This window comes from Macaca fascicularis, chromosome 9 (genome assembly GCF_037993035.2).
Source record: "Macaca fascicularis isolate 582-1 chromosome 9, T2T-MFA8v1.1".
Classification (NCBI taxonomy): Eukaryota; Metazoa; Chordata; class Mammalia; order Primates; family Cercopithecidae; genus Macaca; species Macaca fascicularis.
In genome coordinates, this window is record NC_088383.1 from 26,783,850 (window position 1) to 26,802,512 (window position 18,663).

Genomic DNA, 18,663 nt, shown 5'->3' on the forward strand with positions numbered 1-18,663 from the left:
ATAAAATACTTAGCTAATATAAATGAGACTATAAGAATATTACAGAATATACAGAATTATAGATCCTATGTAGGAAATTACTGTCTTAGTTGAATTGCTCAGATAACTAATAACATCTTAAGGGAATTCATCAGGTGAAATTCAAGCCAGAAAACAAATTTCATGGGGAGAATTTGTTTATATGCTTTAGATTTCTATATTTATATTTTCAGAAAGATTTGTGTATTTTATCCCTTTGATGTGGTACTATTGTTGCTAGTGGTAATGGTGGGTCATATTTTTGGTATGTGCAGACTATTATTATGGCCTCTTGTCTACTACTTCATTGTCTGGAAATGTTTGATTATAATTTTTTTCCATATTGTTTGCTTAGATCTGTAAAATAGAGGATTATGAAATCATTTTTTTTGTCACCACTAATTTTTCCTGGAGTTCTTAGAGAATTGGTATTCATGTCTTTCACCTCACATTCTAGTGTGACTTTAACTGGTCTTTCTTTCTGAAGAGAGCCACTCGTTCCATTTTAGTGTACAATCAATTGTGAGGGTGTATCTCCTGCACTACAAGCCAAATCAATGGCTTCTACAGAATTAGAGTACAGTATTTGCAGTTATTAGAGTGAATAGCATTGTTTCTTTTTTAACTATTAAAAATGTCTTGCTTTTGTTTTAATATATATGCTTGTTTTTAAAAATCTAGTAAGTTTAAGTAGTTGTAGTAAGAAAATGATTTAATCACCATCTTACCAGGGTCACAAAATATTGTCTTAGTTTGGAGAAAAGCTTTTCTTGTGAGTATTACAAAAAAACAAAAAACAAAAAAAACCCAAAAAACAAAAAAACAGAAAACAGTGAACATACAGAAAAAGTTGATAAATTTGAATCACCCAACCTACCCTCCCAAGTGTACTTCTGTGTTCCAGAAGACATCATAACCAAAGAAAACATACCAAAACAATCTGTAGAAAAGTGTTGTCAACATATATGACAGCAGATTTAATATTCTCTTTAAAACCTTTTATTTTTTCCCTTTTGACTCAATGTTGTCAGTCTCTCTGTGAAATTCTATAGTACTTTGCACATAATTCTTTTACCACATAACTATGATTCAAGACCTGACATATAATCTAGGTCATTGTGTTTTTCCCTCTAATGAGGGGCTTTTCAGCGTTGGCACTGTTGACATTTTGGCTTAGATAAATGTTTGTTATGGAGCCTTTTCCTGTGCACTGTTGTATGTTTAGCAGCATTCCTGGCCTCTAGATGCCAATAGTAGTTTCACAGCCTTGACAATAAAACATATTTTCAAACATTGTGAAGTGTCTGCTGGTTATAAAATCTCCCCCAGGCAAAACAAACAAAAAACAAGGAAAGGCCAGGCGTGGTGGCTCACACCTGTAATCCCAGCACTATGGGAGGCCAAGGTGGGCAGATCACGAGGTTAGGAGATCGAGACCACCCTGGCTAACACAGTGAAACCCTGTCTCTACTAAAAAATACAAAAAATTAGCCGGGCGTGGTGGCGTGCGCCTGTAGTCCCAGCTACTCCGTAGGCTGAGGCAGGAGAATGGGGTGAACCTGGAAGGCGGAGCTTGCAGTGAGCCAAGTTTGAGCCACTGCACTCCAGCCTGGGTGAAAAACCCACATAATGGTTATAAAATCTCCTCCAGGCAAAACAAACAGCAATAAGAACAACAAAAATCCCTCACTATTCTGATTGTATTTTAAGCCTCTTGAGAAAAGAAGCCGTCCTAGTCATCTTTGATGCACTTGAGCACCTACTCAATGTTTTGCATATAGTAACAATTCAATAAATACTTGTTGATTTTAAAGGAATAAATTATGATTCTTCTAAAGTCCATTTTCTTAATCAAAAGTATTACATTATGAAAACATTTATATATAAATGTGTCAATACCTCACTTGTGTAAAAATGTATTGGTTATAAAATTCAGTCATGAGTAGAATGATTTCATTCTGGAGAATACATTCTAGGGGGACTTCATTTGTATTGAACTTGGATTAATTTTGTGTGCTTCATATTATTTCAGGTCTTTTTTGTATATTCTTGGTGTTGGCAACTATATTTTTAAAACAAATTGATAGACTTTATATTTTGAGCAGTTTTAGTTTTGCAGAAAAATTGAGCAGAAAGTAAAGAGCTACATAAACTTGATCTTGCACTAGTGTGGTACATTTGTTACAACTGAGCCAAGGATGATATATTATTGTTAACCAAAATCCATAGTTTACATTAGGGTTTCCTAGTGTTATACATTTTATGGATTTTGACAACTGTATGATGATCTGTATCAATCATTACAGTATCACATAGAGTAGATTCACTGCCCTAAAAATTGTCTGTGCTGTACCTATTCATCCCTCCCTCTCCCCTGAACCCCTAGCAATTACTAATCTTTTTATTATCTCCACTTTTGCTTTTTCCAGAGTGTTATATAATTGGAATCACGCAGTATGTAGCCTTTTCAGATTGCCTTCTTTCACTCAGCAATATGTATTTAACGTTTCCCCATTCTTGGTGTTTGCAACTAGATTTTAAACACAATTCAGAGTTGTATCTCCTGTTTCTTGGACACTTATCACTAATAGAAAAGTGTACTGTAATAATTTGACATCCATATACCAACCATATCATACATCACACTATATACAAAAATTAAGTCAAAAAGGATCACAGACCTACCTGTATGTAAAACTGAAAACTATAAAGTTCCTAAGGAAATTATAGGAGAAAAACTTTGTGACTTTGAATTAGGAAAAAAAAATTTAGACATAAAAAAGCACATTTTATAAATTTGTTTTAAATGATCAGTTTGGAGCTTCTGCTCTTCAAAAGACACTTAAAATAAAAGGGCAAGCCACAGGGTGGGAGAAAATACTTCCAAAACATCTATTATGATAAAGGACTTATATCCATAATATATAAAAAGCTCTCAAAACTCAACAATGAGAAAGTAAATAAGCAGTGAAAAAATGAACAAAAAATTGGATGTTTCGCCAGAGAAAATATATGGATGGCAAATAAGTACATGAAAAGATGGTCAATGTTATTAGTCATTAGGAAAAATCTACTCTAAAATCACAATGAGATACTGCTATCATTTAGAATGACTTTAACAGGATTAAGATGGTGGATAGGAGGCAAGACTAACTTGCAGCTCCTACTCAAGACAGACAGAGCAGTGTGTAAAGACTCACATCATGAACTTTTGCTCCAAGAACTACCTACCACAGGAACATACTGGGAAATCTGAGATATTTTGAAGGAACTGGATCACCTCCTCAGGTTTCCTGAGATGCCAGAAAACTGAGTCTGCTTGCTTTCTCAATGGGGAGGCTCGTAGTCTGGGGCAAGCTCTCAGCCCTGGTTACCAGCTGGCTGGAAATAGACTGGGTGCTGTTGGTGGGGCACGGTGGGAGTGAGACTGGCCTTTAGGCTGTGTGGGAGCTGGGTGAGGCCTGTGCATGCCAGCTTACCCCCACTTTACTGGTGACCTGTGTGACTCAGCAGAGGCAGACATAATCTCCCTGGGAATATAACTCCACTGGACTGGGAACTACATCGTCATCCCCCACAGCAGCCACAGCGAGCCCCAGCCAAGGAGAGGGTGAGCTCAGACACACCTATCCCTGCCCCTACCTGGTGGTCTTTCTCTACCCACTCTGGTAGCCAAAGACAAAGGTCTTGGAAGACAAAAACTCTTGGAAGCTCTATGGCCCTGCTCACCACCTAAGAAAACTGAATACCTACCCAGGTGTCCCTAGAGCAAGTTTGCATGCTCTCTATAGGATTGCAGCTGATGTGCTATTGAAAGCACCACCTCCTGGCTGGAGGCCAACCAAGACAAAACCAGTGCACTGAACAAAAACACAACCAAAGACCTTCACTAAGCCCACTTCACTCCCCTGCTACCTCCACCAGTGCAGGTATTGGTATCCACAGCTGCAAGACCTGAAGACGGATCACATTACAGGACTCTTTGCAGACACTCCCCAGTACTAACCCAGAGCCTGGTGGCTCCACTGGGTGGCTGGAAACAGAAGAGCAAAACCAATAACTACAGTTGGGATCTTAAAAAGCCCCATTCCTAGTGAAATGGAGAGAACACAGTATCAAGGGAGCACCCTGTGGGACAAAAAAATCTGAACAGCAGCCCCTAAATTCCAGATCTTCCCTCTGACATAGACTACTCAAATGAGAAGGAACCAGAAAAACAATTCTAGTAATATGACAAAACAAGATTCTTTGTCACCTCCAAAAGATCATACCAGTACACCAGCAATGAACCCAAACCAAGATGAAATCTCTGAATTGCCAGAAAAAGAATTCGGAAGGTCAAATTTTAAGCTCATCAAGGAGGCACCAGAGATAGGTGAAGTCTAACTTAAAGAAATTAAAAACATGATACAGGATATGAAAGGAAAATTCTTCAGTGAAATGTTAAATAGATAACATAAATAAAAAACAATCACAGCTTCTGGAAATCAAGGACACAATTAGAGAAATGCAAAATTCACTTGAAAGTCTCAGCAATAGAATTGAACAAGCAGAAGAAAGAACGTCAGAGCTTGAAAACAAGGCTTTTTAATTAATCCAATCAATCAAAGACAAAGAAAAATGAATTTTTTTTTTTTTTTTTTTGAGACGGAGTCTCAATCTGTCGCCCAGGCTGGAGCGCAGTGGCACCATCTTGGCTCACTGCAAGCTCCAACTCCTGGGTTCACACCATTCTCCTGTCTCAGCCTCCCGAGTAGCTGGGACTACAGGTGCCCACCACCACACCTGGCTAATTTTTTGTTTGTATTTTTAGTAGAGATGGGGTTTCACCATGTTAGCCAGGATGGTCTTGATCTCCTGACCTTGTGATCTGCCTGCCTTGGCCTCCGAAAGTGCTGGATTACAGGTATGAACCACCATGCCCGGCCAGAAAAATGAATTTTGAAAAGTGAATAAAGCCTCCAAGAAATTTGGGACTATGTTAAATATCCAGACCTAAGAATAATTGGTGCTCCTGAGGAAGAAGAGAAATCTAAAAGTTTGGAAAACATATTTGAGGGAATAATTGAGGAAAACTTCCCAGCCTTGCTAAAGATCTAGCAAATATATCCAAATACAAGAAGCTCAAACAACACCTGGGAAATTCATCGCAAAACATCATTGCCTAGGCATATAGTCATCAGGTTATCTAAAGTCAAGACAAAGGAAAGAATCTTAAGAGCTGTGAGGCAAAAGCATCTGGTAACCTATAAAAGAAAACATATCAGATTAACAGCAGATTTCTCAGCAGAAACCCTACAAGCTCAAAGGGATTGAGGTCCAATTTTTAACTTCCTTAAACAAAACAATTATCGGCCTAGAATTTTGTATCCAGAGAAACTAAGCTTCATAAATTAAGGAAAGAAGGTCTTTTCCAGACAAACAAATGCTGAGAGAATTCACCACTACCAAGCCAGCACTACAAGAACTGGTAAAAGGAGCTCTAAATCTTGAAAGAGATCCTCCAAATACAACGAAATAGAATCTCCTTAAAGCATAAATCTCACAGAACCTATATAAAAATAACACAATGAAAAAGAATCAAGGTATTCAGGCAACAAATATCATGATGAATAGAATAGTACCTCACATCTCAGTACTAGCATTGAATGTAAATGGCCTACATACTCCACTTAAATGATACAGAGTAACAGAATGGATAAGAATTTACCAACCAAGTTTCTACTGTCTTCAGAAGACTCACCTAACACATGAGAACTCACATAAACTTAAGGTAAAGGGGCCAGGTTTTTCGCAGGCTACATAAATAACACACCTAGTCAAACCAATCCCCTGGGCCCTATGCAAACCAGACACCACCTCCTCCAGCCTCCTGATATAATAAACTACCTTTCTACCTCACACAGGGTTTCTTTTTGTTCCAAGCCCCCTTCCCTTGTCTCTGTACAGGGAAGCTGTTCTCTTCCTCTTTCTTGCACATTAAACTTTTCGCTCCTTAAAACCACTCCACATGTGTCTGTGTCCTATCAGCACAAAACCAAAAACCCTGGTGTTCCTCCAGTCATCAAAGCCATATCAAGACCACAGTGGAATAAAATTGGAAATCAACTCCAAAAGGAACCCTCAAAATCTTGCAAATACATGGAAATTAAATAACCTGCTCCTAAATGATCACTGGTCAACAATGAAATCAAGATGGAGATTAAAAAATTCTTTGAACTGAACAATAATAGTGACACAACCTATCAAAAACTCTGGGATACAGCAAAAGCGGTGCTAAGAGGAAAGTTCATAGCATTAAATCCCTACATCAGAAAGTCTGAGGCTGGGCTTGGTGGCTCATCCCAGCACTTTGTGAAGCGGAGGCAGGCAGATTGCCTGAGCTCAGGAGTTTGCAGCCAGCCTGGGCAACACGGTGAAACCACGTTTCTACTAAAATTCAAAAAATTAGCTGGGCATGACGGTGTGTGACTGTAGTCCCAGCTACTTGGGAGACTGAGGCAGGAGAATTGCTTGAACCCCAGAGGCAGAGGTTGCAGTGAGCTGAGATCACGCCACTGCACTCCAGCCTGAGTGACAAAGCAGGACTCCGTCTCAAAAAAAAAAAAAACTTCTGAAAGAGCACAAATATATACAATCTAAAGTCACACCTCACAGAACTGGAGAAGCAAAAACAATCCAAACCCAAACCCAGCAGAAGAAAAGAAATAATGAAGATTAGAATAGAACTAAATGGAACTGAAACAAACAAAAAATACAACAGACAAATGAAATAAAAAGCTGGTTAGACAAAGATTAACCAAGAAAAGAAGACAGAAGATACAAATAAGCTCAATTGAAAACAAAATGGGAGATATTACAACTGATACCAGAGAAATACAAAAGATTTTTCAAGGATACTGTGAACACCTTTGAGCACATAAACCAGAAAATCTAGAGAAGATGGATAAATTCCTGGAAATATAACCCTCCTAGATTAAACCAGGAAGATATAGAATCTCTGACAGACTAATAACAAGCAGTGAGATTAAAATGGTAATAAAAAAAATTGCCAACCAAAAAAAGTCCAGGATCAGACAGATTCACAGCTGAATTCTATCAGACATTCAAAGAAGAATTGGTATCAATCCTATTGATACTATTCCAAAAGATAGAGAAAGAGGGAATTCCCCTAAATCATTCTATGAAGCCAGTATCATCCTAATACCAAAACCAGGGTAGGACATAACAAAAAAAGAAAACTGCAGACCCGAAGAAAACTACATATCCCTGATGCACATAGATGCAAAAATCCTCAACAAAATACAAGCAAACTGAATCCAACAGCATATCGAAACAATAATTCACCATGATCAAGTGGGTTTTATACCAGGGATCCAGGGATAGTTTAACATATGTAAGTCAACAAATGTGACACACTACATAAACAGAATTAAAAATAATAATTACATGATCATCTCAATAGATGCAGAAAAAGCATTTGACAAAATCCAGCATCGCTTTATGATTAAACCCCTCAGGAAAATTGGCATAGAAAGGAAATACCTTAAGGTAATAAAAACCATCAATGACAAACCCACAGCCAACATTATACTGAACAGGGTAAAGTTGAAAGCATTCCCCCTGAGAACTGGAACAAGACAAGGATGCCCACTTTCACCACTTCTATTCAACATAGTACTAGAATTCCTTGCCAGAGCAATCAGTCAAGAGAAAGAAATAAAGAACATTCAAATCAGTAAAGAGGAAGTCAAACTGTCACTCTTTGCTGATGATATGATCTTATACTTAGAAAAATCCTAAAGACTCATCCAAAAATCTCCTACAACTGGTAAATGAATTCAGCAAAATTTCAGGAAACAAAATTCGTGTACACAAATCAGTGGCTCTGCTATATGCCAACAGCACCTAAGCTGAGAATCAAATCAATAACTCAACGTCTTTCACAATAGCTGCAAAAATAAATAAATAAGCTATTTAGGAATATATCCAACCAAGGATGTGAAAGACCTCTTACAAGGAAAACTACAAAGCAGTACTGAAAGAAATCACAGATGACACAAAAAAGTGGAAACACAACCGATGCTCATGGATATGTAGAATCAATATTGTGAAAATGACCATACTGCCAAAAGCAATCCACAAATTCAATGCAATTTCCATCAAAATACCACTATCATTCTTCACAGAACTAGAAAAAACAATCGTGAAATTCATATGGAACCAAAAAAGAGCCCAAATAGCCAAAGCAACGCTAAGCAAAAAGAATAAATCTGGAGGCATCACATTACCCACCTTCAAACTACACTATCGGCCATAGTCACCAAAACAGCATGGTACTGATATAAAAACAGGCACATAGACCAATGGAACAGAATAGAGAACCTAGAAATAAAGCCAAATACCACAGCCAATTGATCTTCAACAAAGCAAACAAAAACATGAAGTGGGGAAAGGATACTCTATTCAACAAATGGTGCTGGAATAATTGGCAAGCCACATATGGAAGAATGAAACTGGATTCTCATCTCTTACCTTCCACAAAAAGCAACTCAAGATGGATCAAAGACTTAAATCTAAGACTTGAATCCATAAAGATTCTAGAAAATAATATGGGAAAAACCCTTTTAGACATTGGCTTAGGCAAAGACTTCATGACCAAGAACCCGAAAACAAATGCAACAAAAACAAAGATAGATGGAACTTAATTAAACTAAAAAGCTTCTGCACAGCAAAATAAATAATCAGTAGAGTTAAAAGACAACCCACATAGTGAGAGAAAATCTTCAAAATCTGTATATCTGATGAAGAACTAATATCCAGGATCTACAAAGAACTCAAACAAATCAGCAAGAAAAAAAAAAAAATCCCATCAAAAAGTGGGCTAAAGACGTGAATAGACAGTTCTCAAAAGAAGATACACAAGTGGTCAAAAAGCATATGAAAAAATGCTCAACATCACTAATTATCAGAGAAATGCAAATCAAAACCACAATGTGAAACCACCTCACTCCTTCAAGAATGGCCATAATCAAAAACTCAAAAAATAATAGATGTTTGTGTGGAAGCAGTGAAAAGGGAACACTTTTACACTCCCATCAACACCACTATGGAACCACTATGGAAAACAGTGTAGAGATTCCTTAAAGAACTAAAAGTCAATCTACCATTTGATCCAGCAATCCCACTACTAGGTATCTACCCAGAGGAAAAGAAATCATTATATGAAGAAGATACTTGTACACACATGTTCATAGCAGCACAATTTGCAATTGCAAAAACATGGAACCAGCCCAAATGCCCATCAATGAAGAGGTGGATAAAGAAAATGTGATATATTATATATACACATATATATACACATATATATGTGTATATATATGTGATTGAATAGTACTCAGCCATAAAAAGGAATGAAATAATAGCATTCACAGCAACCTGGATGGAATTGGAGATGATTATTCTACATTATTCTAAGTGAAGTAACTCAGGAATGGAAAACCAGACATCATGTGTTCTCACTCATATGTGGAGCTAAGCTATGAGGACACAAAGGCGTAAGAATAATACACTGGACATTGGGGACTCGGGGGAAAGTGTGGGTGGGTGGTGAGGGATAAAAGACAGCACATTGTGTACAGTGTACACAGCTCGGATGATAGGCACACCAAAATCTCAGAAATCACCACTAAAGAACTTATTCATGTAACCAAACACTACCTGTTCCCTAAAAACCTATTGAAATTTTAAAAAATTTAAATAAAAATAAAATAAGTAAAATAAATAAATAAATAGAATGGCTTTAACAAAACACCTCACAATGTCAAGTGCTGATGAAGATATGGAACAACTAGAACTCTGATACATTGCTAGAGGGGCTGCAGATGGTGTAACCATAGCCGCCATGGGAAACAGTCTGACTGATGCAGAGACAGTTAAATATGTAACCCATAGGATTCAGCAGTTTCCTCTCTTTGTATTTACCCAAGAGAAATGAAAACTTATATTCACATCAAAATCTGCAGGTGAATGTTCATAGCAGTTTCACTTATAATTGCCAAAAACAATTCAAATGCCTTTCAGTTTTATAAATGAATAAACAGTGGTTCATCCATTCAGTGGAATACTCAGCATTAAAAAAAAGGAATTAAAAAACATTAAAACAGCATTTAGAAAAAGAATGTGCAACATAGATGAATCTGAAATGCATTATGCTAAGTCAAAGAAGCCAAATATTTACTCTTGTATTAACATGATAGTCAATTGCAGAAAGTACAGCCAAATAGAGACCAGACTTTGGAGAAATAGGAAGATAAATTTAGTCTCCCTACAGTGCTTTCTAGAAGTTTAAAAAGCAGCCCTAAAATTTGTGGGTTTTTTTGTTTTTTTTTTTAACTTTTTTTTTTTAGAGACAGTGTCTCACTCTGTCACCTAGATGGATGCAGTAGCTCATTGCAGCCTTGAACTCATAGACTCGTGCAGTCCTGCCTCAGCCTACCAAATAGCTGAACCTCAGCTATGTGCCACTATGCCTGGCTAATTTTTATAAAAAATTATTTTAGAGACAGGGGTCTTCCTGTGTTGCCCAGGCTGGTCTCTAACTCCTAGCCTCAAGTGATCCTTTCACCTTGGCCTGCTAAAGGGCTGGATTACAGATGTGAGCCACTGCACCCAGCCAAACTTAGTTTTTTGACTTTTTTTTTTTTAATAAGCAGCTTGCAGTTTAAAAGATACAATTTCTTTTCAATCAATTGTGAGTACTTTTGTGAGCCAGTAGCACTAGGCCACAGTGGAGCCAGTCTGACCTTTTATTCTGCTTCTGGGGCAGCAACACTCTTTTGTTTATGCAGCTAAAAGGGTATTACCCTTCCTGATACATAAGAAAAATGCAAATCTTGAGTGCTAGGCTGCACATACTCCTGTATAACCTGAAAGAAGTTTTCTTTGAATGAAGAAAAACACCAATTATAAATGTGCCTCAGTTTTTTCATCTTTAACATGAAGATGATATTACCTACTTCAGACTGTGGTGAGGTTTAGAGATAATCATATAAACAGATTAGAAATGTGCCTGGCACAAAGTAAGTATGCAATTCATCTTAACTATTATTATCTAATCCACAGTGTACCAAAAGCATTCAGGCCTCCAATAAAACCTAATCACCACATTAGAAAAATTGCATGAGAAAATTTATTCAGTTTTTCAATTTTCTTTCACCTTCTGCCTGGGGTTAGAAGAGAGTCAGCGAAATGATGGTTTCTTTAGTTCCCAAGCAGGTGGGAAAGGAGGAGGCCCAGTACGTCAGGGTGATGGGCAAGGAAACCACAGACAGAAAGGAGCCCTGGGACGTTTGGCAAGGCTGAAGGCAAAGGCTAAAGTATTAGGGATTGGAGGATCAAGGATTTGTGGGGTCAGTGCTTCACTGGGACGTTCTCTTGTTCCAGGGCCATTCATCTAGTTATCTTCCCTTTTCTGTTAATATTTGCTGCTAATATCAGTGTTTCTCTGTTCTGCAAACATACAGCTCTTTAGAAAGTTTTCTGTGGGATTTAATGTTACCTAACTTTGGAGAACTGAGATGTGGAAAACTCCCCTACCATATTCCTTCCTCTTGTTTTTCTATGGGCGTTCTCCCTGTTTTGGGGGTGAGGAGGGGAAGGAGGATACTAAGTACGTATGGGTACATGATATTCTAGATAATTTTCTAAGATATTATTTGTAATACTTACTGTAATAATAATGTATCCTGAAATTTTTTCAAATTTTTAAATTAATGTACATACAAAATAGTATGTAACTGTGTTTTGAGATGACAATCTATTGCACTATTGATTAAACTATCAGAAATCAATAATGTTTTTAAGCCCTAGATCCTAAAATTTGAGAATGATTTGTAGAATCATAATTCTTATCCTTGAATTTGAAAATCAAGCTCAGTGCGTCTCCAAATTATCTTCTAAAAATTAATTCATGTGAAAATTGTGTTCTAGGAATTAATTTTACACAAGTATAAGTTTATATATTCATTTTATTTATGAAACCAAAAAGATAATGGCATTAATCATTTGAAACAGAACATTGGAACACTTTTAAAAATGTTTTGGAAAACCTTTTCTAGAAGGAACATAAAATGTCACATGTATTTTAATAGCCATCTTAAAATATTCTTGTTTAGCTGTGCAATGGAGGATCAGTGACTGACCTTGTGAAAGGATTTCTGAAGAGGGGTGAAAGAATGAGTGAGCCTCTAATTGCCTATATTTTACATGAAGCACTAATGGTAAGGCAATTTAAATTGTTTGTGCATTAATTATGAAGCAGTTCCAGTTAAAAAAAAAGTAGATCCTATTTTTAGAAAAATGTCACTAGTTATACTACATTAATATTTATTGATGCAAGAATATGTGCAAAATGTTACATGTTCAGGATAGCTAATTCTTTTTTTCCACTACAAATCTACTCTCATTGTACCAACAGGATCCTGAATTCTGACCTCTTAAGTGTATTTCTGAGACTGTGATAGTGATGAAGATAGAAAACTAATAATAGGGTTTTTTGGCCATTACCTTAAACAAGTATATGAAATAGTTTCTTCCATTGAAACTCACACATTTGTGATATGATATTTGCTAAGAACTAAGGAACATGCTTTGATTTTGTGAATTTTTATATGATTCAAACTGGAAATTATGTTCTTTGATGTGACTAACTCAGTGTGAAACATTTGAGTGTCTGAATGTTAATTTTATTATGTGTTTCCTATTGATTTTATACAAGTACATCATCTGAAAATTTTTGTTGTTTGATGCTTTTGTTAAGAGTCATTATATATCTCTCATCGTCTAGGGACTTCAACATTTGCATAACCACAAAACTATCCACAGAGATGTGAAAGGAAATAACATTCTATTGACTACTGAAGGTGGAGTGAAACTAGTAGATTTTGGTAAGTTTTGTTTAAACTGCATGAGTTTTAACTGCATGATGAACTAGTATGGAATGATTTGATCTTTTTCAAATGACCATCCTTTCTAGGTATTGAAAATAGAGGAAAAATCAGTAATATCTTATTGAGGTAAGAAGTGCAGAGATAATTTGGCAAATGAGAGATTCCCAGAATAAAGGGTGACTTCTTTCAAGTCAGCTAGTTTGTGCTCATATAACACCAGTGTAGTAACATGCGTAGTTGATCCTCTAAAACAGACAGCATCTCACATGATTACTGTAAGCCTATAATGACAATCTCATGGCTCCTACTAGTGATTGCTTTGCAAATGGCCATATATCCAAATCCAGGATTTTGAGATGTGAGGGGAAATTTTCATTATCATCTGGGAGTATTTCCTCCCTCCTAAGGAGAAAGAGGAAAAGATGGTCTCTTTCTTCCTCAGGACCCTTGCGTATCACATAGTGATGCCGGAAACTGCTACAGTTACCTGTGACTAAGATGCTCTGTCCTGAGCAGAAAGCCAACTCTGAGAAAGGCAGAGCTGAGACAGGGGAAGAATGGGGGTGTTTGATAACATAATTGAGCCACTAAGTCAATCAACTTTGGGGGCTGCCTTATCTCTGGACCTTTTGTTATGTGAGATAATAAATAAATAAATTTCCATATTTACTAAACTTTCTTGTGAGAGTGGATGACAGTAATCCTGAAGATGTCTCAGTATCCTTCAGTCATTCTCCTTCCCTTTTGCACTGTAGTTGGGTAAGGTATCCCTCCTTGTGCTTCTGTAACCTGTGTATACTTCCATGTTTGCATGTATCATATAGAATTATAATTATACATTTGGTGTTTATAGATAAAGATACTTAGAAATATAGGTGGACAGACAGGGTCTTTGAGAAGTGGGACTCTGTCTTAGTCTATTTCGTAGACCTAATGCTTTGAGTATAGAAGTCCACTGAGTGTTAGTTGAATGAGTGAATCTTCTTTCATTTTGCATTTTGGAAACTAAAGCTCAGCAAGTTAATGGGTTAATTTTTAAAATTTCTTTAATATCCAAGTAATTTGGCTTAGCCCAGGAATGAATTTCAGAGCATCTAGATAGGAATGGATGAATAGTATATCCTCAAACATGCATGTGCATGTGCTTTGATTTTCTCACCTGTGCTTTTGAAAACTACTGAGCAGCAGTAAATTTGTGAATTCCTGATTAATAACTGGGGTGCAGCTAGTCTTTGTTTCTGGTTGAATTCAGAGCCTTGAACAATCTGTCTGGGTTAGTGTGTACTAATAAGGGCTTCTGCTTGAAATTACAACAACTCATTCTTCACTGCTCCACAGGAGGGGCCATTATTCTCTCCAGAAAATCATTTTGGCTATACTGTAAGACAGACTCAAATGGAGAACTTGCTATTTAACTTGGGATCTCACAATTCCCCTCCTCTAAAAAATCGATACAGTAAGCATAGCATAGATTGAAAATGGTTAAAACAAGTATCAATAAACAACTTTTTAGCTATTAAAGAAAAATTTGGTAAACCAGAAGCTTTGAGAAATGTAAATTCCCATGATTTCCTCCAAAATAAACTAGATTAAAAACATACACTTAGATAACAAATAAGGCAACCTTTTATATGATTGTGTTGTTGTTGTTATTTTTTTTTTTTTTGAGGTGGAGTCTTGCCTCTGTCACCCAGGCTGGAGTGCAGTGGCGCGATCTCAGCTCACTGAAAGCTCCACCTCCCGGGTTCACACCATTCTCCTGCCTCAGCCTACCAAGTAGCTGGGACTACAGGTGCCTGCCACTACGCTCGGCTAAGTGGAGACGGGGTTTCACTGTGCTAGTCAGGATGGTCTCGATCTCCTGTCCTCGTGGTCCACCCGCCTTGGACTCCCAAAGTGCTGGGATTACAGGCGTGAGCCACTGCACCCGGCCTTCATATATCTTTTTAAAACATCATAAATTGGAGTAGTTAACAAAATGAGAGCTTTGGTCTTACATTATTTGATTTATAGATTTTTGGCAATAATTAGAAAAGAGGGCCAGTTGCTTATGAAATGCATTCCTGGTGTCTGACACCAAAATATTATTAATTACATATAAGGTAGTGCTTATAATATTTCTATTCTCCACAGTAAGAGGACATGGATTCAGTTTGCCTATGGCGATTAGTAGGTTGTTGTATGAATTAAAACCTGAGGATGGTAGGGGTGTAAGTTTATATTGAAACTTCTTGAGGGCAGAAAGAACACGATGTGGTAAACCACAACCTGCAGACTCAAACTGAAAATCAATGTCCTCATTTTATTTTTAAATCGAATTTTCAGAGAAAGCTACAGCTGGGAGTAAAGGATTTTAGAATCAATTTTATTTGAATCTATCACTTCATAATTATACTATAAGCTCATTATTGGGTACTGAAGATCTTAGATGACTGTCAGGCACCTCATACTCAGAATGTCCAAAATGGAGCTGTACCACCTCATCTGTCCCTAGAAATCTGCTACATATAAAGAGTTTCTTGTCTTAGAAAGTCGCCTGCATCTACTCGTTGCACAAGACGAAAATCTTAAGCTCATTCTTGAGTCTTCCCTTATTTTCACCTCCCACTTACACAACTTAGTCACAAAACTTGTCTCTCTGTTAGATATCCCCAGATTCCATCTTTACTGTTCCTGCCCTAGTTCTAGCCCTCATCTCTTGCCTGGGCTCCTGCAGTTATACTTTACTGAACTCGGTACATCTTAATCTCCTTCCCTTCCTTCCACTCCTTTCTCCACATGGGGGATCCTTTCAAAAAACACATCTGATCCTGCCACTACCTTGTTCAGTATCCCAATCCCTTGGGGAAAGGTTTTCCTTCTGATCCTCCATGCTGGCACACAGTAAGCAAGTAATGAGTAATAACTTCTTTATATCTCTTGGTGCTAATTAGGTACCCTCTCTTCCTGTTACCTATTAGTCAGGTTGGCGTCTTTCACTACCTTAAATGCGCCATAATCTTTCCCAGTCAGAGCTCTTACACTTGTAACTTGGAAAGTACTTTGAAATTTATTGATGTGCTTTTTCTTTTTTTCCTGCCTGATAACATGATCTTCACCCCAGTGTGCCTGAAGCATCACTCTGTTTGGCAGCGGGAAAATATTAACATTTATTCTAGAAGAAATGCAAATTGCAAAAAAAAAAAATGACTGAGGTAACAGTTTTTAGCATTCAAAAATAGGAATTTATAGCAAGGCTATCTCTTGAGGAAAGCCTATCTCCTGAGGAAAGTCTGTCTAAATTGCTTTACCTTCTCTTTAGCATATGGAGAGTGAGTTTTCAGGGATACACCATAGGGTTTTTCATAAGTGATAGAAAGAAGGGAGAAACCTTTTCCAATTCTAGGGTCGTTGTGGAAAGAGGAAACAAGGTGAGGCAGGGCAGTGAGATGAGTTTTTTCTTTTTTCTTTTTTTTTGAAACAGAGTTTCACTCTGTCACCCAGGCTGGAGTGTAGGAGATGAGCTTTTAAAAAGATGATGAGGGCAGGAAGGAGCTCTTACCTTCTGTATTAGTCCGTTCTCACACTGCTATAACGAACTACCTGAGACTGGGTAACTTACAAAGAAAAGAGATTTAATTGACTCACAGTTCCACAAGCTGTGCACAAGGCATGGCTAGGGAGGCTTCGGGAAACTTACAATCATGGCAGGAGGGCAAAGACGAAGCCGGCACATCTTACCATGGTGGCAGGAGAGAGAGAGTGAAGGGGGAAGGGCTACACACTTTTAAACAAGCACATCTCATGAGAACTCATTATCACGACAACAGCAAGGGGAAGTCTGCCCCATGAACCAATCATCTCCCACCAGGTCCCTCCCCCAACATTGGAAATTACAATTTGATATGACATTTGGGTGGGGACACAGAACCAAACCACCACATCACCCTCACACTTTCTACTGCTCTCACTTGGCATTCCTGAGGAAGCCACTCAGAATCTGCCGCATTCCTGTCTGGGGTGAGCCACATCATTGCTAACCTGTAGGGGCAGAGTGATCAGTAGGGGAAAGACTCAAGTTAGCTTCCCCCAAACCCTTAGCTTTAGTTTCCAGAAACCTGAAAGTAGTTGATAATCTAGCTGGAGAGTTTCTAGAGGGGGTTTTTCAGAAGTTAAGGGGGATGTATAGTGAGGCACTGAGCAGATCCCCTGGGCCGGCTCTGCTGTGTCTAAATGGGAGTCACAGGCAGACCTAGAGTATTCTCAGCTCCAACTGGAGCAAACTGAGCGAATCTGCAGGAGGAGCCACAGGAAGCCCTGTCTGCATGAGGAACAGACCACAAGCTCCCTGGAGGCAGAGGATAGCCTGGGAGCCCAGTAGGGCACCTAGAGGCTAGGCAGACAAAAGCATATGGCCCTGGAAACTAGAGAGCCACCATGCCCAAGGACCCTCTCTTTTCTCCCTGACACAAGGTCTTATAAGAAGGAGGAGGGGCAGGCATGGTGGTTCATGCCTATAATCCCAGCACTTTGAAAGGATGAGGCAGGAGGATTACTTGAGCCTAGGAGTTGGAGGCCACGCTGGGCAATATAGCAAGACCCTGTTTCTACAGAAGCTTATTTTAAAAAGTTAGTCAAGCATGGTCACATACATCTGTAACCCCAGCTATTCAGGAGGTTGAGGTGGGAGGATTGCTTGGGCCTGGGAGTTCGAGGCTGCAGTGAGCTGTGATTGCACCACTGCGTTCTAGCCTGGGTGACAGAGTGAGATCCTTTCTGAGGAGGGATCCCATCTGAGAAATGGAGCAAACACTTTTATACAAGACAGACTGAACCCTATCTGAAAGGACTTAGAGATTTATTGAATTTAACTGAGCTTTATTTTTGTTCCAGTCAGTGGGCATGGGCTTGGGGAAAAGCCATAATAGTTATAGGCAAAATGAAGAAATTACAATTTCTCTGTGTATCTAAGAGTAGCTTTTGAACTTTTTGACCAGTTACAAACATGATGCTTTCCCTGCATAGAAACCTTCCCTCCCCTCTGCCCTGTTATATATAAAGTTTTGGTGCCACAAAAGAAATAGCACTCAAATATAAAATTCTCTTTTTAATTCTCAGCAAGGCAAGGTTCTTCTATAGAAGGGTGCACTCTTACAGATGGAGCAGTGGTGAGCGCACACTTGGACAAGGGAGGGAAAGGGGTTCTTATCCCTGATGCATGTGGCCCCTGCTTCTGTGTCGTTCCCCTATTGGCTAGGGTTAGACCACACAGGCGAAACCAATTCTGATTGGCTAACTTAAAGAGAGTGACAGGCTGAGTGGTTTGGCGGGAAAAATGGTTATGACAGAGCAGGTAATGGGAATGAGTCAGGGTGGAGTAGGTAATCCGAATGAGTCAGGGTGGAGCAGGTAATCGGAATGAGTCAGGGTGGAACAGGTAATGGGAGTAAGTCAGGGTGGAGTGGGTAATCGGAATGAGTCAGGATGGAGCAGGCAATCGGAATGAGTCAGGGTGGAGCAGGTAATGGGAATGAGTCAGGGTGGAGTAGATAATCTGAATGAGTCAGGGTGGAGCAGGTAATCGAAAAAGATTGCTTTATGAAGAAGTTAAGTGTAAAAGTAGAAGGCAAGGAATTGAACATACTGACATATTGACTCTTTGAAAAGAAATTTAGAACTCATATCTAACAGCACCTAACTAACTTCTGCTTGCCCG

At 38.4% G+C, this 18,663-nt stretch overlaps 1 protein-coding gene across 5 annotated transcripts in view; it reads left to right on the forward strand.

Annotated features, from left to right (window-relative positions):
* Positions 1 to 18,663, forward strand: part of MYO3A (myosin IIIA) — a 272,505-nt gene that overhangs the window by 52,339 nt on the left and 201,503 nt on the right. For all 5 annotated transcript variants that reach the window (XM_065520424.1, XM_045399709.2, XM_065520426.1 and 2 more), the window contains exons 5-6: positions 12,195 to 12,299; positions 12,866 to 12,965. In XM_065520424.1, the coding sequence (XP_065376496.1) occupies positions 12,195 to 12,299; positions 12,866 to 12,965 (205 nt within the window). The remainder of the gene's footprint in view (positions 1 to 12,194; positions 12,300 to 12,865; positions 12,966 to 18,663) is intronic.